The 26,843-nt window shown below is 34.6% G+C and overlaps 1 protein-coding gene across 12 annotated transcripts in view; it reads right to left on the bottom strand.

Moving 5' to 3' along the window:
• The window catches only part of LOC125051319, a 185,084-nt gene that overhangs the window by 10,403 nt on the left and 147,838 nt on the right, over positions 1-26,843 (bottom strand). For 3 of the 12 annotated variants that reach the window (XM_047651545.1, XM_047651555.1, XM_047651556.1), the window contains 7 exons: positions 23,852-24,000; positions 8,808-8,852; positions 7,245-7,360; positions 4,675-4,842; positions 3,565-3,735; positions 1,586-1,714; positions 668-736 (listed from right to left, as the gene is read on the bottom strand). In XM_047651545.1, the coding sequence (XP_047507501.1) occupies positions 668-736; positions 1,586-1,714; positions 3,565-3,735; positions 4,675-4,842; positions 7,245-7,360; positions 8,808-8,852; positions 23,852-24,000 (847 nt within the window). Of the gene's footprint in view, positions 1-667; positions 737-1,585; positions 1,715-2,169; positions 2,236-2,586; positions 2,909-3,564; positions 3,736-3,953; positions 4,038-4,674; positions 4,843-7,244; positions 7,361-8,807; positions 8,853-23,851; positions 24,001-26,843 lie in introns of those variants that run through there. The other 9 variants (XM_047651548.1, XM_047651547.1, XM_047651549.1 and 6 more) reach the window with 9 other exon arrangements.

The following is a 26,843-nucleotide window of genomic DNA, read 5'->3' as shown; positions in this document are numbered from 1 at the left end:
TTTTCACAATGCCTCCTGCTGATAGATGACATATCTATGATTTTAATTTATTTTATTATTATTTATTACTTAAGATGTGGAATGCAACCATTATACCATGTGGAACATGGATTAATGATTGCAGCTTCTTACAAACGTTGTGTAAAACAAAAAACTTGGCGATTAAAAAGAGTGGCGGAGAGTATATTGCCAGTTCTTTTCTTCCGTTCTACGCCCTTGATTTGAGAACTGGCAGTAAATTTAAATTAGAAGCATTTAATGTATATTTCTTTTGACGATCATAAGTGTGTTACCTATATGAATAAATGATTTTTGACTTTTATTTAATTTTCTTAATAATGTCATGTAATATGAACTAGGATTTTGCCTTCAGGTTTTATTGAATTCAATTTTTTTCATCATATATAACAGGGGACAAACGGGCAGGCGCCCATGAAACTCACATCACCAAAAGGTTCGCAAATGCCGACCTTTAGTTTCGTAGTGTTTTTTAGTGATTTTTTAACTTTAGATAGTCGTTTGAATTTGTATTGTACAACTTGCAACTATTAAAAGATTCTTGAAGATTCCTTTGAGATATATTATTTATCTTGAGTTGCAATTAAAGCCAAGTTAATTATAAATTACGCTTCACTGGTAGCGCTAATAAACAGCAAATTAAACGTACATGATTGCGAATTATATACAGCGTTATTTACTCTCAGCGAGCCGTATCGCATGCAATACGTCCTGTTATCTAGAAAGAAAAAGAAAATTAAAATCATGCAGACCACTTACAACCAGTTCCGAATACTTAAAACAATTGAAGATCAACGTCGAAAGCACACCAAGAGAAGACAAGGAGGGATAAGGGATAAAGGATCACATCCATTGTGCTACGACATTTAATTTTGTATCCAAAAAACTCGTTAATCATATCATTAATAACTAGTAGTTCGGTTAACTGAATGTTGAGACTATACTATCAAAATTAAACTCGCCGAATTATTGAATTACTGAATCAATAGATCATAAATAATTTTCACCTAAAGTCTAATATGTAAATGGTAAGTATTTAAGAATTACAATCATCCAATTGTACTAATAATTTGTAGATATGAAATGGATATATTGAACGGAGATTACATTTATTAACTTTGCTTAAAGAGTCAAAAAGTCACTGCAAGTAAAAATTATAATTGGATTGTGGTGATTTATTAGGACATTGTCCCCTTGCCTCTCCCTAATTGCCACTAACTCTGTGCCTTCCGATGTGTACACAGCCTTTATATTAAGTAGGTTTAGAGGACTGAAACGATGCCAGCGGTATGTTGCAATAAATACTAATAGCCAGTGAATTATTAGTACCATTTCTCAAATACAAGGAACATTCCGTGTCGGTATAAAAACATATATAGTGTATTGCAGGCAAGTTTGTTTCGTAAAAGGATGTGATTATAAGGTCAAAGTGTTATGAAGTCAAAAAGGCTTAGAATTCGTTTTAGCTCGTAAGTAGATAATAAATTGTATGCACATTCCTCTTCAAGAATTACAAGTGAAAGAAGTCGAGTTTTTTGGACCGTTCAAACATATGAAGGTATCGTACATAGAACTTTGCTGCTCTGCGAAGGTTGGTCCCTAGCTGGTCTCCTCCTCAGTTCTCCACACTCCGGGGAATCCAAAGAAAGGCTCTTCATCCTAAGATTCAACTTTTGGCGGCGAGGCGAATGTGGCGCTACAACAGTCCGCCAACATGAGAAAGCAAATAAATAAATATTCAATGTAGCTGAAATGACAATGGATTTAATTTAATATTAAGTGACAAAATGTTACGTATGAATTGGTATTGCGTATTTTAATGTGGAGGCACAATTTGAAATAATATTCAATGAGTTAGTTACACTAATAACAACGAATTACAACAATAAATTGCGTAAGCATAAGCAATGCAATCAATTTGAAAAAGAAGTCATAGCATACGGTAGAGATAGAAAGAGAGAAGGGAAGAGAACCTACCTTACCCATACGATATCTACGCATAACAGTGTTTCTACATATAACATGTGAATACAAAACTATATACTGGTCCTAGGATGTTACTCGCCAACAGTAGTGTTTTCAGTAAGGCGAGGAAGTTTTCATAATAAAATAAATTTAAAGATTTCTACTGGGGATCATTTAGTCAAGTACCAGGTATAGGACTGGCGCGGTCAGCCTGCCTTAACAATTGGGCACTCTTCGAGTTCCTCATCGAACCTGTAGGGACAAAATAACAGGCACGTGTCTATATTACTATCTTTTACAACTAAATCCGATATGAACCCTGTGAAATTTGTAACCAAAGTGTTAGTAGAGCCAAAGCAAAATAAAAACATATACTCTTTGTGGTGTCAGTTTGCTTTCGCTGAAAGTGTTTGCACAGAAGTTGGTGTGATTTTAGATAGTAGAAATTTGAGACAGCAGAATCACGTGCTTTTCAGAGCCGATTTGACGTTAGATAACATATTATATTTCCAAAAGACATGCGAATTATGGACTCTCCAAGCCATGCACCACTTACTTTGCGGCCGAAGGGAAAAGGCACTTGTCGAAATGCAATCAGTGGTATACCAGAAAAATAAAGCAGATTTATTTATTTTTTATTGTAACAAAAATAATTTACATATCACAGAACGCGGGGCGTTTCGGGTGCTATTATTAAGGTATCCAAGTCATGACTAGAACAGATGAGCCCAGAAGCCGCGGTGACCATTGCCGTTATCAGTATTCGTATACGGCCGAAAATTTCTGATTATTCTAACGAATGCTTAGCTTCATTTTTTCTTTCGAACGCTGGCCGTGGGCTTTAAAATCGAAGGCGGGGGATCACCATTCTCATTTGTGATACACAACGGTTGGCCGAATGGTCGCGATGTTGTTTCTTCTATTTCTGAAAGGAGGTGCGAATAAAACTAAATAAATATAAGTAAATTAAAACAAAAATAACATTAATCAAATCATAAGATAATAGTGAGACACAATTGTCATAATTGGGAAACTGGGAGCACGGAAGCAAGCATCTATTAGTGTTTGTAGAACAGTTACTAGTAACCTAAATCTAGACTAAACACAGTCATTGCAAATGTAACCAAAAAAACCCAAAATACAGCAAAAAATAAATATAAAGAAACAGAGCTGTGAACGAGAAAACGGGACGGATAAAGCTCAAAGGCGGTGAAACAGCGATGCGCTACGGCAGCCCAGGGCGCGTACTTTCCGGCAGAGAAATGGACCGATGCTGTGGAGAGCCACGACGCGACTTGGACCCCCACATGGACAAACTCTTGACGCCGGCGAAGAGTCGCCGCCGCACGCCGCCGTCGCTCTTGGACGCCCCGCCTACCGACAAGCACTATTGAGCACCGACCGCACCCCGCCCGCCCTGCGCCCGACACGTAAAGGCGTGCAAACAATCGACACTACTGAAAACGAGTGGTCTTAAGGTCTTAATGAAGCTGCCTGTCGACTGTTGCCGGGTGACGCCGGGCGACAGCCGGCGGCCTACGCGGAGCTGAGAAGCGAACGAGCCCGGGTGCGGCGCCAGACCTGAGCTGGAGGAGATCTGTTGCGGCGCCACCGCCAGGCCGGTGCTCGGCCGGGCCGGGGACCGCGACGGCGGAGGTTCCTCGGGTGCCGACACGCGCACTACGGGCCCTCCCGGCTTCGCTATTTCGTTGGCGCGCTTCAGCACTTGATACGTCAGATCCACTTCCTCCTCTGAACCGAGCGAAATGTTAGTAACGCCCCTTTATATCCTATGTTTCTGATGTTCAACAATCGCCGGGTGCTGGCTTTTAAATATTCAACTGATGTTCATACAACTATAATCTAACGGGCACCCGACCGATATGCGTGTTAGTAAAAATGATAGGATTGCCGCAAATGTATTAGGCCACAGGACAAATATGGGGTCACTCGGCACTTCTAACTCATACCCTCATAGTAGCCATCATAACCATCATCAAACTCGACTGTTCTTTTGAAACACATCTTGGCGAGCCTTTGTCCGGGCAGGCACCCTGAATTTAAATCCAATTTTATAAATGTATTGCGTGTCGCGAGTGTGTGGCAAGCTAGTGTTATGTGTGCTTTGCTCATAGTGGTTAAATAAACTTGATAAAAATCCTAACTGAGATAATCCTCCTGAAATAAAAACTCTTAAAATACAGAATTATTTCAGTCCTGATTTAATTCTAATTAAGGTGTAAGTTTCGTACTCAGAATACAAATTATTATAATACTAATTATCGTCACTGTAGAATGATAACCTCGTATGTCAATAAACCATATATTTTTTTATTCTTAGACTCTTATGTCATTTAACTGGTATAATCATGAAGTACTTATTTATGTTATTAATAAATGAGTCCTTTTTACCATCCAAAACTATGGATAAAAACATATAATTATATTTTAACGAATATTGACGAAATGAAATTTTTTTTTCGTTTCCTGTAATGTTTGGTTCTCTGGAGAGTTAGCATTCTACAGCGACGTTATATGAAAATATACTAATCTATTTAGTGTTAACTGCGTATAACAAAACCTACTTTTCGTCTATTACAGCTAAATGTTTAAATTCTATTCAACGATTAACCCTAATTACCAATGTTATATTTAAAAAAATATATAAGCTAAAACTTTTGTAGAACTTACTTTCTTCTTCATAGCCAGGATCTTGGACCCTGTGAGCTTCGATTTCGGAGGTGCTTTTCTGTCGGCGCAAGAGTCGTGATTTCGTTTGACATTTGCCAACTTGAGGCATGCAGTCTGTGTGTACGTTCATTTTACATATTCTGCACCTCAGACCCTGTCGAGTGTGCCCTGCATTGAAAAATAAATAGTTCAGTATGTTACGGTTATACAAATTATGCTTAAAATGATAGCAACCAAATTAACTATTTTTAAATGGCCTAATTGTTTTTATATCAAAAGCAAAAAATATGTTAATATTTATTTAGTTTAACACTGAACTGAAATATATAAAATGATTCAATTTTATTCCAAAAAGTATGCATCAATGTTTTGTTTCGACGTCCCGTTAAACTATCGTCCGTAAACCGACAAACTTATTATTGAATAAAATTTTCTAGATTTGTGATAAATACATACTATATAGACAGATTGCTAAATAATAAAGCTATCATGTTATATTAGCGACGATTGTCTGAAATAAGTCCCGGATTTGTACTTCAATGATTTTACACAGTGCTCTGCTTATATAAAGAAAAGTCTGAGTGGGCAGAAACTCACAATTTGGGCTTAATTTATATACCTAATTTCCTTTTTTTGTTATTCTGTTCTGATTCATAAATCCTACTTTTCGTAGAAAAGATAAGATCCTAAGTCGAGATTTATCGTTAAATCTTCAGTTCTTCAGTATCTTTTGACTTGTCATTTGAAATTGTCGTTAATAAATATTATATATTTTTCTTCATAATGCGTAGAGGCTTAGAAGCTAAAAGGAAAGGCTTTATTTTATTAGAATTTTTCAGAGCCACGCCCGGAGCAAGGTAATAAGATCTAATTATTCTAAAGCTTTCGTTTATTGTCCTTTGAAAACCGAAGCCTCTTTTCCAGCAATTGTAGATAATTAAAAAAAGTTGTCCTATTACGTAAATACTATAGAGACAGTTTTTCATTTCGACAAAGGGAACTTATACGTTCGGGTAATTTTTTATTTTTTTTCAGGTTTTATTTACGGTTTAGGTTTAAAGAAGTTATTATCGTTAAAAACATACACGAGAAAAAAATATAAAGATATTAAACATATAAAAAGTTAAATATATACGCTGTTATTGCATTCGAGTCCATCTACCAAAAAACTTCGCAGGCGTATTCGACTTCTATTTCCAGTATCTCAGGAGGCAAGCTCCAAATACCTCAACTTTATCTCGCCATACACGTTGTTTGATGTACAGAGCCAAACTTACGTTACCGCTCGCGTCTGTACGTCATGATCAACTCGTTTTATAATGTCATCCGGACTAAGCTATGCTTCGAAAATGCTACTTACACAGAAATATTAACTTGTAAGTAGGTTCATAATTTTCCGAAAATATATATTAACTGTTGCACGTTATTATAAAAAGGGATGTTAAATCAATCAGTTTTGGTCAGCCTTGGATTGAATAATAATCTTTTTTATGTAATCAAACCTGGGACCCCAAATCAACACATCAATTGTCGAAGCAGTACTCATAAAAGCGTCGTTAAAATATTCAAGGTTGACAGTATTTTATTGAAGAGTGGATTTCGCTTAGTTTGTCGATCCACATCGTTGGTGAGGTGACCCGAGAGCGAAAGATCATTCTGTCTCATTGACGTAAATCATTTTAATTTGAAGCTCCAAAGGGATTTTAATAAACTCACAATAATTTACTTTTACTTATTATTACAATGAGTGTCTTTGCGAATAAATTACAAAACGAATGAAACTATACAGAGATATATATGTAGGCACCGCACACTTTAATCAACGTGTAGAAAACCGAAACTAAGATTTACAAAAAAAAGTTTTGCGCACAATCAGTCGGGGTACTGTTAGATTTTTCGAACAAATTTAACGCTGACGTTAGAGTAAGATACCCTATCAAACGCCTAACAGGCTTGTGAAATGGATTGTATGGAAAATACAAAGGTTTTCCTCGGTATTGAATTGAGTCCAAGTCTATGGATTTTTATTTAACACGTCATTCCATAAACACGAAAGTACAACGAGACTTACGTAATATAAGAGAAACGGTAGGCCTTATCTTTTATTAGTGATCTTTGACAGGCGACTATAATGAGGTATATAGAAATAATAATAATATATTTTATTCAATATAAAGAAATTTTCTGAACGGATTTAAGAATATAGCTGTCCCCGTGAACTTCGTAACGCTTTAATATGATATTTTAACTTTGTCTATCTTCGTATCACATACATACATACGGAACATTTTGCTATGGTACCCGATAGACACTGTTCGCTTTTTCGGAATAAAAACCTAAATACTCATTCTTTCAGTACTAACTTTTCTTTCAAAATTTTCTCCCCATAAAAAACCTTCAGAGTTCAAGGAATAAATATAAAATATACTCAAATTGGTCCAGCAGTATTTGAGTTTTGCGCTGAGCAACATATTTTGCCATTCCTTTTTATTCATATAGACAATTACTATTGCATGCATAATGTAAAACATGTTATTTATATATAGTAAGCATTTTATTAATATTCTTACCTCGCAGAACTTGAGAGCAAACATCACATGGTGTGATCTTCTTGTATGTGTATTCTTGGAAATTATGGGCCTCCGAGTCGATGCCTCGCATCGCGTCGCGAGACGCACCATTCCTCCTACAATCATTTTAAGGTTACATTCTTCCAATTTCAATAAAATTCAAGCATTATAAAGTCCTTTAGACGTCATTTGTTTGAGTATTTTAGTGATTGAATATATCTATAGCAGATGAATATTATCTAAAGTAATTGCCGAATTTTTGTTTAGAAATAAAGTTTTTTACAACTCTTATCAACGTAAATAATTTTATCATCTGCTCAAAGACTTTGTAGTGACGATTATAAGCAGAAGTCGCCTCTTGTATAAAAAATAATAATTTGCCAGTTAATTAATTATCTTTAATGAATGAAGATATATTGACCCTATTATTGTTCGACTTTATTTTCAAAGATCTTATCCATAACCGTATTACAAGCCCCAAATCCCTGAAGAATATTTTATCACGTTTATTTACTTGCCAAATTACGCAAGAGTGACAAGGACAAAACATGCAATAGCTTTACGCTTACAAGTTCGAAACTGACAAGTGAGAAACACTAGCTTCTATTAAAGCGTAAACCTATTCCTGGTTATAGCCAAACCCTAGTCATAAATGTAAATTGCTGTCCTTATCACACACGCGATACTTGGCTTATGAATAAACGTGACAACTTGTTTCAACTAAGGTCTGTCGAACGTTTTTGAAGTGAAAGTCCTTTCTCTAGATTAGTAATGTCAGATAGAACACATAGTTATCATTCTATGATTTACAGTTCGTTCAACGCGTTATCGATCGACAGCAAGGTCAGGTGTAATTATTTGAAATTAAAATATTTTCGTAATTACAAATTCCCGACAAGCCTAAAATTCTATGTTAAGTTACGGTTAAATCTCCAATTTATGTTCGGGTTTGATTCTACTAATCGTTACTACGTGTCCTCTAATCTCACTCCTTTTTAGGAGTATCTATTTTTTTAAATAAGTATATAGAACAGCCGATAGAAACGTTGAAGACTTAGCCGCTACTTAGTTTTAAGGCACATTTACGTGTAAATATGTAAATACTATATGTATTAAGTTTGGGTTAGAATGGGAGTGTGCTGATTCATGCGTGTGGCTAAAGCTTTAGAAGAGTAGGCTTAGAATCGACTTAGCAATAGATATAGCTTTACTATAGGTACTAAAAACCTCTAGGAACATATTTTTTTTAATGTACAACATCATGTAATCTTTGCAGTCTATAAAGTCACCATACTGGTAAGTAAAATTTCTCACTTAAAAATTGTAAATCACAGTTTATAATAAAAAACAATATCCAAACTATTTAGGAACAGAAATAGAACATTCAATTTCTATGTGAAAGAGTGACTCAAATTATTACTTTATAGCAAAGTCTAAATATGTACTTTATTACTTCGGTCTATATAAAAGGTCCTGAACTGAAAATATTTTCCTAGAGATTTTCACCGAATTTTCCTAGATATAGGAATTCAAATTACAGGGTAACCTAGGGGACAAAGTTACCTCATCGCCATAACCGTAGACACCGCATGGTACATTTGATTTTTTCTTGATGCAAGAAGAAAAAAAAACATCAAAATGAACATGATATGATATTTTTACCTGTGTCGTATTCAACTATTACAACAAAATTTTGAGTGTCACAACAAATGAGTCATTATAATAATTGTATTTAATTAGCTAATTGAACGAAACAGGCTACTGAGTATTCAATTTAATATAAAGCTGCATGTGTGTTATGACAACAACTTAATAAAATATTATATATATTTTACTGGCATTACTGTCTTTACATGGGTAGGCAAAACTATTAAAAACAAACTTAATATGATTTTGTTTCTTTAGTAGAAACTCTTGGGCCGTGGGGTTCAAGTGCACAGGCGTATCAAAGAGTTAAGTTGGCACCTGGTAGAGTACCCGTGAGTTGGTGCTTTGCTCGCCCAACAATATGTATCACAATACAGCGAGTAAATGCTTCCAGCATTAAAGGTACACTGCCGCAGGGACCAAACCTTTTTAATTTCTTTTAATTTTCTATTCCTCAATTTTTATTATTACTATGTAGGTTAAGACTATTGTAATTACTGTATATTTGTGTTTTAGAAATAAATATAACTTAACAATAATTGCATTTATAATTTAAGAATTATTGTTATCGATCCAGTCACTTATAAGTTAATTTTAGTTACTATTAACGATGTGTAACACTTAGATGGTCTCTCTCTTAACTTAATCAAAGACATGTTACGATTTAGTTCAGCTCGTAGTAAGATTTGTAGTTAAGTATTTTGAACCTGGTCTTACTAGGCCGGCATCGAACCGTCTGACAATGTGAGTGTCTATGGGCAGCTATCACTTAAAATCATCATATGAACTAATGGACGTGTACACACAACCAACATATGCTCATAGGGTAAATGAAAACATTGAGAGAAAACATATGTGACTTATAAATCGCCGTATATGTACGTGAATTTTCTGTCAGATCAAACAATATAAACAAAAACATATTATATAGAAATACAAAATAAATAAATCAATGGCGCTTCAACCCTTTTTAGGTCTGGGCATTTGAATTATGTATCTGTTTCATGATCATTTTCAAATCTAATAGGCAAGTAGGTGATCAGCCTCCAGTGCCTGACACACGCCGTCGACTTTTTGGGTCTAAGACATGTCGGTTTCCTCACGATGTTTTCCTACACCGTTCGAGCAAATGTTAAATGCGCACATAGAAAGAAAGTCCATTGGTGCACAGCAGGGGATCGAACCTACGACCTCAGGTATGAGATTCGCACGCTGAAGCCACTAGGCCAACACAAATCTTAGATTCCGTAAATATTGTAGAACTGGCTATCTTATACTAATTATATATTTTTGCTTATCATTATAAATTCAGGTTCCATTATCCTGATTTCGTGTTTCCATATCTCTTCATAGAACTTAAAACAAAACTTATAATATCAGCAAATAAAGCATTCCTTAGCTTCATTAACTTATTCTACGTTGTTGACAAGGAATACTTGTCAACACTTATATATTCAGCGCATTATTTTTAGTAATGCTGTTGGAAATCCAACATTTATAAATTCAAATGGATGGCCGTGATTTAAAATGTAAATAGCGCGTTAGATAACAGCATTATTGTAGTTGTTTAATTATTCATAACAAATCTTAATGTATTAAGGTCAGTCTGGAAACTTTTAAAATTCCTTTACAAAAGCTACTTGGCGTTCAAGTACTGAGGGAAACTTAGTAGTGATTGTTATGTATCGGAGAAATCCTTTGTTGTTTTGTTCAGACGATTCATAACAATGCAAATAACTTAACAATTCATAAGTCTTTGAAGATATAAATCAGTGTATATATTTGTGCAGCTCATTCATTTATTACAATTTTTAAAACAAATGAACACTATGAAGTATGAACTACCGAGCGAAGGATACGGTGTGGTTAATGAATGGAAAATTGTTTTTTTTTCTCTTCGTGTTGTATTTTATTATTCTTTATGTATCAATGTGCCGAATTGGCAAGCTTTTGTAAATAAAAAGAAAAGTAGAATTATGCAATTTGCGACTTTTGGGTGGAGGAAGTCATGTCCACAATAAAAACAAATATAAGTCAGTGACTATAACCTTTTTAGGTCTGGGCCTTAGATTTCTGTATCTGTTGCATGATCATTTGTCAATCTAATAGGCAAGTAGATCAGCCTTCTGTGCCTGACACACGCCGCCGACTTTTTAAGACTAAGGCCCTTTTCTCACGATGTTTTCCTTCACCGTTCATGCGAATGATGCGTACATAAAATGAAAGTCCATAGCCTGGGATCGAACTTACGACCTCATGGATGACACTCGCACGCTGAAGCCACTAAGTCAACACTGCTCTATCCAGATGTAATGACAGCTAGAATACAACGAAAGTAATTACTTTCGCTATATTTCCTATTATATTGTATTTATCCTTCCATTGTACGTTATTTCAATTAGGTGTTTACTGTCAATCTTAATCAAGATATGGCTTCATATTTTCACATTGGTCCGTCAAACTCTTTTATTATTATACTCCTTACTCTCAAATATATGCGCATACACACCTATTCACACACACTCACGCATACCTAATCTTAATATATATAAATTACGTGTCACGTTGTTTGTCCGCTATGGACTCCTAAACTACCGAACCGATATCAATCAAATTTTCACACCGTGTGCAGTTTGATCTAACTTAAAAGATAGGATAGCTTACATCTCAATTTATACCCGCAATATTATTTTATTGCAAAATATTTGTTTATTATTTAATAGTCACAATTAACACATAACATAACAGATAGCGCTGTGTTGAAAGTACCAACGTTTCACATAAGCTACAATTTAATGGCATAACCACCAATAAAGCATGGTGGTCCCCATAACTGGTGTTCTCCTACCTTTTCTCTTGAATAGTTTACTACTATGTAATATAACAAAAACCTTAGCCACAGTAACGCTTGGCCGGTCTGCTAGTATCTTATAAGACTCAGTTACACTAAAACTACTTTTTCTCAAAAAACCGTTTTAAACATGTACCGTATACCACGTAATAATTATTATCTAGTTACCCACAACACAGGTACTCAACAACATAGTGTGGGGTCTAACCATAGCTAAATTTTTCACAACCCTTTTGTCACGAATAAAGTTTTTATATTATTATTAAGACTGTTTATATAATTACTTGACATTATTAGTTAATACTGCAATTAATAAAATAAAAAAACTATCGCATCTTTTAGAAGCCGACAAAATGTGTAACTGTAATAATCTAATTACGCTCTTAGGCAAATTCTTATATTATCGTGTATTTTTATGTCACGAACGAAGGGGCTCGGTAAGTGACCTGGTTTAAAATCGAATTATAGACTGCCAGCTTTTTTTCTCTCTAAAACACCAGTTTACTGCCCGAGTTCAGTAACAAAATATGGGTTACAATATATAACCAAGGGGTGCGTAGCATTTTCGTAGCATCATCTACGAAATGTAGACAACAACGCTAATACCTCTTAGGCTTATTGTTAAGCCTACGGATTATAGAGATTAGATATAAGAACATTTTAGGAATTTGTATAATAACCCTTATATTCGTGTACGACTATACAAAATTAAAAAGACACTTAAAACCAGGCAATTTTGTAAAAATTCTGAGAAATTTGCAAATACTGTTTTCATTGAAAAGATTTATTTATACTTTATTACCTTAAAACAAAAATAAAAAAGCAGGTTACAAAAGTTATAAGGCAACGGGCGGCCTTATCGCTAACAAGCGATTTCTTCCAGGCAACCCTAAAGTGGAACAATGAAAAAGAAACACCTACAGAGGTACACGTAATGCAAAAATTATTAACAAAAAAAAACTCAAAATAACACGTTACTATAACTAAAATGAAATAAACTAAAATCTAAAGATAAAATAACAATAATAATTAATAAAAATATGTAGAATGATAGAAGATTGCGTTAATTGGTGATTTTTCATAATGACGAGATTGTTCAACTGGTTAATTTTCAACTTGGCAGTGTCTGACCACAAAGAAACATTCGTAACATTAAGTAAAATATATAGTGAAATAAGTTGTTATCTCATAATATATTCAAGTAAAAATAATAAACATTCTACATGTAATATTTCTCGACAAATTTGTGTTTAATGCACTTTTAAGTGTCATATAATGCTTGCACAAATAAGTTAATGTGCGGGGAACACGAAAGAAATTTATTAAAAACGCATTTTGTATGAGGTTTCACTGTAATAAAGTGATCAAATAATAAATAAACAAATGTATTATTGTTTCACGTTAAAATATATCTTGACGTCTAATAATAATATGGACCCACGACAGACATGAGTGGAACCGGATGAAGGAGGCCTATGTCCAACGGTGGACAAACCAAAACCTGACAATGCAAGCATATGATGGTTCCTAAACGTTACATTGTATTACACTTGAAACGAACAGAATGGGAAACCGATTTTTTTTTTTAATTTTTTGATATCTCTCATTATTATTTTTTTATTTTTTTTTCTTCGATTATTGTTATTTTGTGTGTTTATGTTGGTAATAAATCATATGTCTATTTTACCTAATGTTAAAAGTTATTTTTTTAGGATTCATATCAATGAAACTTCAATGTAATTCAATTTTGGAAATTGGCTATTATTATTATTGATTTCGATATATAAACTCAAACTCAAACTCAAAATATCTTTATTCAAGTAGGTAACTAAGTACACTTTTGAATAGTCAAGTTAAATTAATCGTAAATTTACATTTACTACCAGTTCGCAAGTCAAGGGCGTAGAGCGGGTAAGAAGAACTGGCAAGAAACTTTCCGCCACTCTTTTTAATCGCCAAGTATTGTCATACAAATTGTTTGAACTGGAGCAATTCAATCCCAAGGATTAGGATCATTTAAGTAGTCCTCAAATTTATAAAAAGCTTTGTTGATTAATTTTCGTTTAACGAGGACTTTGAATTTATTTAGTGATAATTCTCTAATTGCGCTTGGGAGTTTGTTGTAAAAACGAATACAATTTCCATATAAGGAGTGATTTATCTTTTGGAGCCTGGTTGGTCGTACACTCAAATTAGTTCTATTTCGCGTATTATACTGGTGAAAGTCACCATTTGTTTTAAAATCGTTTATATTTTTTTGGACATACAACAAGGCTTCAAGAATATATTGACCAGATAGTGTCATAATATTTAATTCCTTAAACTTATTCCGTACCGACTCCCTCGGAGAAACACAACAAATACCCCGAACAGCCCGCTTCTGCAGCACAAATATGGATTGAACCTCTGCAGCAGCACCCCACAATAAAATGCCGTACGACATAACGCTATGAAAGTAGCTATGATACACAATTTTAGCCGTGTCCTCATCAGTAAACTGTCGGATTTTCTTTACTGCATATGCTGCAGAGCTCAGCCTATTCGAAAGAGTCTCTATGTGTGGGCCCCATTGGAGTTTACTATCTATTGTTATGCCTAGAAAAACAGTTTTGTCAACAAAGTTTAGTTCACTGTCCTTAATTTTCAGGTTACCAATATCTCGCTTTACGCTAGTAGTTGTAAATCTAATACATTTTGTTTTATTCTCATTAAGCAATAAGTTATTTACATTAAACCAGTTAACTATACGAGAGATAGAATTGTTTACATCGTCCAATAATACGTTATTCCTATTCACTTTAAATAGAAGTGAAGTGTCATCAGCAAACAATACCATCTCATGAACTTCGTTGACAAAGAATGGGAGGTCATTTATGTAAATCAGAAATAAGAAAGGCCCGAGAATCGATCCTTGGGGGACGCCCATTGATACCTGCGAACCCGGAGAGGTGACTCCATTGACATGAACTCTTTGGATCCTTCCCTTTAAATATGAATTCATCAGGCTGGAAGCTTTGCCATCAACGCCATAGTGTTGAAGCTTTCCAACGAGTATATCAGGATGAACACAGTCAAAGGCCTTTGATAGGTCACAAAAGACGCCGACTCCATCATATGATTCTTCCCAGGCGTTAAATATGTCCGAAATCAACTTCACACCGGCATCGATTGTGGAGCGACCCTTAGTGAAACCATACTGTTTATTATGTAAGAGTTTATTTTTATTAAAATGTAAAGAAAGCTGGTCTAGCATTATCTTTTCAAAAACTTTGCTCAACGCAGGGAGCACGGAAACAGGTCTGAAGTTTGACGGATCAGACTCACTACCTGCCTTGAACAACGGTGTAATCTTACTTAATTTCATTTCGTCCGGAAAGACTCCACAATCGATACAGCTGTTAAAAATTATAGACAATTCAGAGCTTATTACATTAATAACGGAATTTAAAATGACTGTTGACATACCCCATATATCTTTACTTTTTTTTAAATTAATAAGCTTAAAAGTTTTAACGATATCATTACAAGTTATATGTTTAAACTGAAATTTAATATTACATTCAGGTACACATTTTTCTAGCAATGAGATCGCAGCAGCAGGTGAAGAATCTAGGGACTTGGTCGTATTTAGTGGTACATTTGTAAAGAACTCTTCAAAAGAAGAAGCTACCTCTGGGTCAGATTTTATTAACTTCCCTTTAACTTTTAACATATAATCAGTTCGTTTGTCAGACGTTTTACCTGATTCTTCATTTATTATTTTCCAGGTAGCTTTTACTTTATCCATGCTATTTTTTATTTTTGAACTTAAATATTGAGACTTTGCAGTTTTGCAATCTTTTTTGAAATTATTTGAATACAACCTAACATATTCCCTAAATTCCACACTAGTGTTATATTGCATTTCGTCATAGATTTCATATAATTTTAACCTTTTCCTGTGTAACTCCTCATTTGCCCAGTCACAGAAACTTGTTTTCTCAGAGACCAATAAAGTCTTTTGAGTAAATACTTTCTTGAATTCATCAATAAATGATCCAAAAAAAGTATTGTATAAATTATTAGGGGATGAGTTGCCACACAGAAATGGCATTCTATAGACCAATGCTTCTCTAAATCTGTCCAAACGGTCATTTGTAATAGGAGTTATCACAATTTTCTTCTTTTTACATGTTTTTTGTTTCCTTAATTGGAATTCAAACCATTGACCAGTGTGATCAGATTTAAATCTATTGAAAATACAAACATTCAAAGGGGCTATGTCACTATATATGTTATCTATACAAGTTGCGGTGCTAGCTGTTATTCTTGTGGGTGAATGAAATTGATTTATTAAATTGTATGAACGAAAAAGACTAAGTATGCGTACACTTGAATTAGAATGACAAAGTAAATTGACATTAAAGTCCCCACACACAATTAGCCCTTTATTACACTTTACTAATTTACACAATATCTCCTCTAATACATTTTCAACATTATTATAGACAGCTGATGGAGGACAATATAGACATACAACAATGAATTGCTCCAGTTCCACACAGGAGATTTCAATAGTTAGTTCTACAGAGAGGCTGATAATATCCTTTCTTTCTTTGCATTTAAGTTTTTTACTTATTAGGATTAATGAGCCACCATGAATTGCATTTTCTCTGCAAAACACACTACCAACCCTGTGGTTACAAAAATTAAACAAAACTTCATATTTTTTTAGCCAGTGCTCTGTTATATCCATACATATGCAGCAATCAGGAGTACTTTGAAATATTCGAAACACACTACGTATCGCGTGAAAGGAAAATTAGCAATTTAAACAGCCATTGTATTATATCTACGATATCCCAAAGAATTTAATAAAAACGTAAACAAAGCGTTACACAATTACTAAAAAGGTTTTATATAACTATTAGAATATATTATTCGATCAGTTAGAAATGCATTACCATTTTATTTACATTCAATTCACATTTGATATTTATTGAAGCATATAATTTTCATACTGCGTGGGCAAGACGAAGGAGCAGATTCACTTATTCATCTCCATTTTGCCGATTTAATTTTAGAATTGAAATGAAAAATAGTATTACGTGGGATTCACTTTAATTTAATTCTCAATTATATAGAAATTAAAAGTAATAGGGTATTAGACCACAAATAAAGTGCGGCTAACATGTAGACCATAATTGACGGCTTTGTGCAGTTTCGGAGGCCGCGTAACAATCAATCTAGTTCAATCAGGGTATGTTGTTTACGTGAAACACTAGCCTTTTACAGAATAAACATAGTTTCTAGAATAAACTTGACCTTTGAGCAATATAATGATCATAGTTTAATTTCCTGCAATTAATTTGTATTACCCGCATATAAAATTTTATATTACCCGAGTTATGTAACCTAACATTAGTTAAGTTGCATAATATGTCAGGGAATGCTTCTATTATCAGGAAATGTTCTAATGGAGTCAATTGACCGTTGATTTTTATTGTTGATTCAAATTCAAAAGTATTTATTTATTTAGGCCCGGCGCTCATTATCGGCATCGGAACGGCTGAGGATTTTAGATGATAAAAAGCATTATACATTAACTTCATGGCAATAAAGTAGAAATTTCCATGATATATGATCGAGGTAACAAAAATACTGCTTCGGTAAGCTTGAGGCTACTGCATCGGCAGCTTTGAGGCTGCTTTGGGATACTTCGGGATCCTTCGGTACGCCGTCGCCCGCCGTGCTGCCGGCGCCAAGGTAACACTTGAGGACGGTGCGGCATGCTTAAGGACGCCTCGTCATCCCTAAGAACGTTGCAGCGTGCCAAAGCATATTTGCCGATAGTGTGCGCTTGCATGTAGGATGCCGAAGGATCCTTTTCCTTGCCGATGCCGATAATGGGCGCCGGGCCTTAGGTAACACTATGTACGCTTATGTAAGAAATACATATTAAATGCTTTTAATTTTACATTCACTGCCAGTTTTCAAATCAAGGGCGTAGAAAGGACGAGAAGAACTGGCCATAAAGTCTCCGCTATTCTTTTTCATCGCCAATGTTAAATTGGTGTTTAAACACCACACCATTATTACTAAATTGTTTTACACAATGTTTGTAAGAAGCTGCAACCATTACACCATGTTTATGTGACATCTTAAGGAATTAATAGTTAAATGAATGGTTTTGGTTGATAATTGAGACTCCTTCTACTGCTTTTAAGAATCTTAATATAAAATGATTCGATTTGTTTTGTTATTGTTTAATTGACTCATAATTTACAATCATTAGGTAACGTAAAGTACGAATATTGTTACGACCCAAAGCCGAGCAAATACCTCGAGTGGGGTCGAAAAGCCATCTTGACTTTGGACAGTGTGTCCAGAGAACGGAGGAAAGTACTCATTGAGTGGAATATTGTGGTGATGTTACGTTGGACTGAGTTGAGTCTATGTGATTTGTGGTTGATTCGGTTGTGATTAAAAGTGATCAATGGTAAAAGGAATCTAAATAAAATACTGTACGATAATTATTTGTGTTTTTTGTCCTCACACTTTACCGACATGTCGCCCACTAAACCCGCTACAGACGATTTCTTACTTTACTTAATAATAAAAACCGCTAAACAAATGTTAGCAATCATCGTACACTTGTAGCCAATAAATTGTAAAACGTCAGTTTAGTCATAAATGTGAACTTTAGTTTTTCATACACTCAAATTGTAATACAACATTTACGTTTGCGATAGTGTCCAATAGGTCGACTACACTTATATTTTTTATATTTAAGTTAAGTCAAGTTAGTTTTTGTTAGTATAGCGTCGCAATCCCTAATGTAATATTAGTTATAAACTTATGTTTTAAACAATTAAGTTGACACAGCTTCAAACAAGGAGTTTCATTTATTTGAACATCCCAACCGCCACCAATCTAAACTCCCGATTCTTTATTTTCTTTCAATGTCGTTATATGGATAATTAATGGATGTTTGCCTATTAGTGTTAGCAATCAATGTGTTTTTATAGTGTATGCTTTAGTAATAGTGGTGTGGTGTTTAAACATCAATTATGTTATTTATACCAATTATAGTGTCCATATACCACAAACCTTATTAGTTTTGGTAAGTCTTAATTTATAATATAAGCAGTGTTGGCCTAGTGGCTTCAGCGTGCGACTCTCATCCCTGAGGTCATAGGTTCGATTCCCGGCTGTTCACCAATGTACTTTCTTTCTATGTGCGCATTTAACATTCCCTCGAACGGTGATGGAAAACATCGTGAGGAAACCGACATGTCTTAGACCCAAAAAGTCAACGGCGTGCGTCAGGCACCGAAGGCTAATCACCTACTTGCCTATTAGATAACTATATGATCAGGAAACAGATACAGAAATCTGAGGTCCAGACCTAAAAAGGTTGTAGTGCCTTTGATTATTTCATATTATGTCTTAATTTACCTATATAATATTTGTGTAACGCTTTTCTACTAAATTCTTTTGGAATGGACGTTATTGCAATACAGGTTGTATTTTTGAATTGCTAATTTTCCATTCACCCGTAGTAAGTTTCGATACTTTCAAAGTACTCCAGATGCATATATATCAACGTACTACATATATATTACGTATTAACGTCACATTATATATAAAAAAATAATATATTCGTATATTAATAGTTCTTGTAATAGATATTCATTCCGCAAATAAAATTTTGGCAACAAATAAGTGTTCACACCTAACATTTACTTTTATAACACTACTAGCTGTCCCCGCGGACTTCGATTCTCCTTAATGCCTAGCCTACCTTTTTAGTACATTACCAACATGGAACATTTTGCTATGCTACCCCAGAGACTGTTCGGTTTTCCGGAATAAAATTTTTCAATTCAATAGTTTTTAATATACAAATAAAAAATAAGGGTTGATCGTAGAGAGGTAAAAAGGGTTGTATGTATTAATGTATGGTTTGAAAGATAGATAGTAGCCGATTCTCAGACTTACTAAATATACATTTTCGGAGGAGTATGGGAACGATCATTGTGACATGAGAATTTTATATATATATAGAGATATTTCTATTGCATTTTCGTTACATTTATTATTGAAGTAAATTTTTGTTCGGCATTCCAGTTTTAATTATGTGTTCTCTTTATGAAAAATTACAATTCAGACGAATGAACTCTGGGCTGAGAATGGCAAACCTAAACTAGATTATTAAGCATAGTGCCTAATACACTTGGCGTCAAAAAAATCGCACCTTTCTTAAAATTCGTGTCAAGCGGTTATAACTTCTAAGATGCTTCCTGTACCCTATCATTATTAGTATCATTAAAAGCTTAATTAATAAGCTTTCAAAAAAAAATCATTTGTTTAGGGAAAATCAAAAACCACAAATCATCAGCACTTTGATTAAAAAGTGGCGATGTACGCGTTTGGAGGCTAACTAATTGTACCACCCTGGACGCGTATATAACGAGGGGGTAAAAGTCAATTATGGGTTATTCGCTATCCAGACGTCACAGAGGTCACTCCTGAAGAGCTTCGACAAGAAAAAACTCAGTGAAAATGGATACCATGGCAAAGAAGCAGCTCAAGTGGTGGCCCTACTGCAAATCGGACTTCGGCAGGTTGAAGTTGCTCGGCAACTGAAAATCAGCCGATTTCGAGTGCAACGGGTATACCAACGGTTCCAAGAGACAGGAGGTTACATCAGGAGACATGAATCCGGGAGACGTCGCTGCACTACCGTCAGAGGTGATCGCTCCATTGTGTCGACGTCTTTGCGGAACCGCTTCTTCAACGCTGTGGAGCTGCAGCAGCGACTTTGAGCTACTCGAAGGACAGCTGACAGCGTCTCCACTATCAGAAGAAGGCTGTAAGAGAAGAATTTGCTGCCCCGGAGAGCTGCTACAGGTCCCCTATTGACTGCCATCCACCGGACGAAAAGGAAGCGATTTTACGAAACGCACGTGCCGTGGACATTCGACCAGTGGAGGAATGTCCTGTTCTCCGACGAAACCCGAGTGTGCCTGTACACCAACAACATGCCTAAGAGAGTCAACAGGCGTCCAGGGGAGCGTTTCACACCAGCCTGCACCGTGGAAACCGTCGGGTATGGAGGAGGATCCTGCATGTTCTAGGGCGGTATTTTTATCGACGGCAAGATAGACCTCGTGTGCGTCTCCAGAGCTGGAGATGGTCGCGGCCAGGGGTCTCTGACTGCCCACCGGTATATCACCGAGGTTTTGGAGGAGCATGTGGTCCCATGTGCAGGTTTTGTCGGCGCCAACTTCGAGTTCATGCACGACTACGCCCGGTGCCACACAGCCTTGATTGTCAAGGACTACCTACGTCGAGTTGGCATCAAGGTTATGGACTGGCCAGCAAGAAGCCCCGACCTCAATCCTATCGAGCACCTCTGGGACGAGCTGAAACGGCGAGTTTGGGCCCGTAATCCAGCTCCTGCCACTCTCGATGAGCCTCGAGATGCCGTCATCGAAGAGTGGGACAACATTCCCCAGGAACACGTCGTGACGCTCATCAGGTCCATGACTGACCGCTTGGAAGCTGGTCGGAGGGATAAAGGAGGAAACACTAGGTTTTAAGACTAATTTTTAAGGATTGTCATTGTTTAATTTTAATTTTTGTATTGTTCCTTTTATTTGTAATTTTAATCAGAATACACATTGTTTAACATTTTCCCAGCATTTTCTTTTTTAATGGGGGTGGTGGCCAATTTCCTACCGTTTTCAAATAAGGTATTACATTAGCTTTCAAATGATACTAATAATGATAGAGTACAGGAAGGATCTTCGGAGTTATGATCGCTTGACACGAATTTTAGGAAAGGTGCGATTTTTTTGACGCCGAGTGTATATGATAAAATAAACCCTCTAATGCCTAATTAAATCGATCTGCCAAAAGACATACACATAACTGGTCAACGTTATATACAAATACTTTATAGTATGATTAATAATAAATAAACGAAACAAAAACAAATATGAAAACTGACTTTCAAGTAGATATGGAAAGGAAATCAAACATTTAAATGAAAATGTCATTTCCGGCATCTGGCAAAGTGTTTGCAGGATGCAATCAATTGATCAGTTGAGAGAAAATGTTTCGTCGTTTTACTCAACTATATATTTATAGATTTTTTTTGCAAAGTTTTAGAACGTAATTAAGTAAATCATAATTTAGCTATTATATGTTCTTGAGCTGCAAACTGCAGAGCAGTGTAGGCCTAGTGGCTTCAGCGAGCGACTCTCATCCCTGAGATCGTAGATTCAATCCCCGGCTGTGTACCAATGAACTTTTTTTCTATGTGTGCATTTAACATTCGCTCGAACGGTGAAGAAAACATCGTGAAAAAATCGGCTTGCTTTAGACCCAAAAAAAAAGTCGATGGCATGAGTCAGGAGGCTGATCACCTACTTGCCTATTAGATAAATAAATGATCATGATCATGATTTGTTAGTTTTGAATTTGTGGATACAGAAGGTTCCACGAAGAAATTATAAATTTTTAGAAAGAGGAAGAAGAGAAGAAATCTACGGCAATGTATAGTTTTTTTTTTGTTACAATTAACAGTGATTTAAAAATAAAACAGATATTCTCGACGCTTAACCATTTTAGACATCGTCGCGTATATCAAGTTAAATAATTTTAAATTAAACGTTTAAGTGTACAAATATGATACATACTTCATTTGACGATAACGTTTTTGGAGGTGTTTTCAAAGTTAGCTATTACAGTAACTCGTAAATTTACATAGTTATAGAAGTATATATTCTGTGATGTTGTAATAAAGCACAGTTACATTATAAGGAATCTATACATTGTAAAAAGCTTTTACAGTTAGTTCATAAGTTTAAAAAGAAAAATATTTTTTTAAGTTCATAAATACTATTTTTATTAAATAAAGAAACAATCAATGTATGTACTTGTTATATCAAAAGAACTTGTTTGGCGAATGAAAATATGCGTAGCACTTTTGTAGACAGTTCTGATTATTGTCTAAATGTATTTTTTGGTTGTTTAAAACGCAAATCATTAATCATGGAGATTATAAGCCATGTCTATTAAAACATACTACCTATTTAAATATACTACTAATATTATTTGATTAATTACTGTAATTAATTGCCATTTAAGTTAGAAGCCTATAATAATTTATTAAATTGTTGTCATTGTCGTGTCCATAAATGTGGTATAGTTTGCATAATAAACGAATTTGAATCAACACAAATAATTTGTTTAAAAACTGCCAATTTCTAGTTAAAAAAAAAAGTGCGTGCGTACAAAGTACACATGTCAGAAGTGAAACTTCTTTGGCAAACTAATTTTAACTCTTGTTCATATTTAAACAAATCTAAAACTTTAGATTTCAGAAAAAGAAAAAGGAAGATATGTTAGGAATTTAATGAATTTAATTGTCATTAAAATATTAAAAGTGTCGAAAATCAATATAAATAATAAATTTAATTACATATTTAAATTTATTTCTTCGATAATAAAAACACGTGGCATTTTAATTAACAATTCGTCATTTGAGATGTCAATAAATTATTTTGCATAAAATATAAAATACTAATTTAATTAAATTTCATCAATTCTCTTTACGAAATTTTAATTTTAAAAATATAATTTCTATAAGTTAATTCGCCATTCTCACTCTCTCTCAATCGGTCTCAATAGCTCTCTTCCTTTTCTTCGACAGAAACGATGCACATCTTCGTGACGTTTTTTAAAAATGTTACCCTCATGCGCCTAAAGAAGTTTCACTTCAATAAATAAATTTTGCCAGTTAGTGCCATATATTTTTGTAGATTCAAATTCAATAAGTTTTTTTTATTTGTCAAAAAGGTTAGTCTCCGTACAAATTCGAATTGATCTTTCAAATACATTATTAAAATTGTTTTTTAAATTTTTGCCTTAATGATCTTTTAGTTAATTTATTATTGGCGTGTTTAGGCACGAACCCACGAGCACTTATAACACACCAATAAATTAAGTATTATGTAATAACTCTAAAGCATTTTCTCGTTAAAATCAATTAAATGCAGTATGAAATATTAATTAATAAATAAATTAAATATGAACGGTATATAAATAAACGAATTCTTACTTATCTGGAGCGCCATGTGGCGGCGGTGCGCTGGGAGGCTTCAAACTCCTAAAAGCCTTAAGCCACTTGTTCTTCATACTTCCGGCTGATGAAGACGATAGCTTGCGGTCTACTGTGCTGCTGTCAGCTTTAGCTGCGAACAGCTCCCTCTGGAAATAAGATGTTTAGATTTATTACTAAGACCCATATTAATCTTTGTTTACTCCAGGTTGTGTATTAGACATCTGGAGATAATAATTCAGTGTATTTACTAGTTATTAGTAGACTTATACTGTTGGGACATATATCGTTACGTTTATGTAGCGATAATGTTCTTGAACTTTTCTCTAGAACTCAAATATGTATCGTAACAGCGTTCGTAAGAAACGTTTTCCGAAAGAAAAGCCTACTATAACGTGGCCTACTCTTAGTGAAATAATTTTCAAAATCGGATCAGTAGATCCAAAGATTACCCCCCCACGATAACACAAAATTCTTTGGTTAGTATACTAAAATATACTCGAACCACAAATCGACTCCTGTACAATTAACAAATGTATAAGAATCATAATATATGATGCTTAAAAAATCTTAATAATCTCAAAATATTGTTCGGTATCTGTCAATTTGACATTTACTGGATGCTAAAGCGAGATGTAATGCTCAGTGCTGGGCGTTTCCTTAGGGGAATAAAACCAGTACCCATTGGATCCGGCTTCGTAGTTCTAGAAATACTTACAGTGAGGAATACAAATCTTGTCTTACGACACCTTGTAAAAAGATTTGTTTATTATATAAAACGTGCACGATTTTAGATCACGAACGTTCTCTAATCTTGTTACAAGCTAAGATACGACTATAAAATACAGAATCCATAGAAAAGGTTAAGTTTTAATTGAGTGATTTACCTAAGAGGCACAATAAATGCGAGACCGTAGTCACGATATGTTGTTTTCATTCTTAGTATTCAAAGTCAAAGTCAAAAATCATTTATTCATATAGGTAACATAATGTACACTTATGAACGTCAGAAAAGAAATATACATAAAGTCAGGATTACTTGAATAAATACTAATACTTAATATTGTGATTAGTATTCTTAAATTTTCTAATTTTCCGCGCAATTTTTTCTTTCTTTAGAACCTTCTTCTGACAGTAACAAACACAACTAAAAAAGAATTAGCGAAATCAGTCCAGTCGTTCACGCGTATTGCCATGACCAAGGGAAATAGGCATTCATTTGTATATATATACTATATATAGATAAATGAGATAAGGTTGTGTGTATTGAAGTTAAAGTCATTATCAATGTAAGAAAAGCTACCAATGTTCAATGCTCTTTCGATGTCTGACAGATGCCGTTAAAACTTTAACTAGTTCCACTTGAAAGCTCCGCTTCAAAAGTTATATCTTTTATATAATTATCAATTCTTGGAATTGTCACGATTCAATACTTCTTGTAACTCATTAATAAGTCGTGCTCTATTCAGTTTAAATTGGAAACAATTTGCAGATCTTACAATATCTAACTTACAATATTTTTTCAAAAACATTTGTTTTTATAGGCAGCAAAAGGCAGGCATATGACTTAGCATCTGGTGAAAAAGGCTCACGCTAAGTGATACTATCACCCATGGACGCTCAATGCCAGAGCGGTCGCGAATGCGATGCCGGCCTTTTAGAGGCATAAACTGCATTATATAACGCTCAGTTTTGAAACGACGGACGTCGAGGTGATAAGAGTGGAATCTCGATGTCCGATGTAAAAACAGCTGCAAGAACTGATCCAAACAAAAAAAATCAGTGGCGCTACAACCTCTTTAGGTCTTGGCCTCAGATTTCTGAATATATTTCATGATCATTTTTGTTATCTAATAGGCAAGTAGGTGATCTGCCTCCAATGCCTGACACACGCCGTCGACTTTTTGGGTCTATGACATGTCGGTTTCCTCGCGATGTTTTCCTTCACCGTAGAGAAGTAAGGAAGGGGATGACAGGTCTGGGCGTTACTGCATACGATTTTTTGCGTTTTCTGAGAAGATTTACTATGGTAATATTTATATATATATTTTTTTACCATAGGAAAGTAGAGATTTCAACGAACTGAAAGCACACCAACTTTTTGAAAAAAGCTGAAATTTTGACGTCAGAATTTTCGATTGAAAATTAGGGTGTTTTTTCGATATTAATTCAAAATAAGGTGAACAAATAAATATTTTTAATCAAATAAATTACAGCGTATTTGGGACATAGATAGGTAAGTTTTCACCAAATTTCGTTTAAAAAAAATTATTTTTTGTAAAAGATAAAAATTAAAAACCAAAAACTTGGTTTTTTGAATTTTTCACATAAATTTTGAGGTTATGTGAAAAATGTGTGAATACAAAAGTTTTAGATCTTTTTATTACCTACAACTTTGCCATTTAACTTTCTTCGATGGGACTTAGTTTTGCCGGAAATCGAGATAAACCGTTTTTTACCCTTAAAACTCCCCCCTCCTACCCCTTCCCGACCTCAGATCGCCCGTAATTTATTTTTCCTTTAATTTTTATAATATTCTCCTCCTTTTCCAATAGGTTTCATCCTACTATTATTTTTTTAGGTTTCAAAAATTATCGGCACTGGTCTAATTTGTCAAAGTCCGAAAGTATGGCACTCCCACTACTATGAGGATTGACTGATTACACTGGTGAAATAACCTGTCACAAGCTATTTCACCAGTGAGCGATGGGGTCGTCACGTCGCGACGCCAACAATGCCAAAAAACTTAATAGATGCAACTGTAATGTATATTTTATATGATAAACCGCCGACGCGATGGTAGGTAGCAGTATCTTTAGTCCGTTCTTTTATAAGTAGTTTTAAATGCAAACAATACTTTTTAATGTATATTATTCAAAGGCATGTCACCCCCAACGGGGCATTTAAGATATAATTGAAATAATAATACTAAATCGTTTTAAAATATTTAGGTCAAAAAGCGATGTTTAGGTATATCAACTTTGGCATGACT

This window comes from Pieris napi, chromosome 7 (assembly GCF_905475465.1).
Source record: "Pieris napi chromosome 7, ilPieNapi1.2, whole genome shotgun sequence".
In the NCBI taxonomy this organism is placed as follows: Eukaryota; Metazoa; Arthropoda; class Insecta; order Lepidoptera; family Pieridae; genus Pieris; species Pieris napi.
Note: the sequence above shows the minus strand (reverse complement) of the source record. Positions and strands in the feature narration are given on the sequence as shown.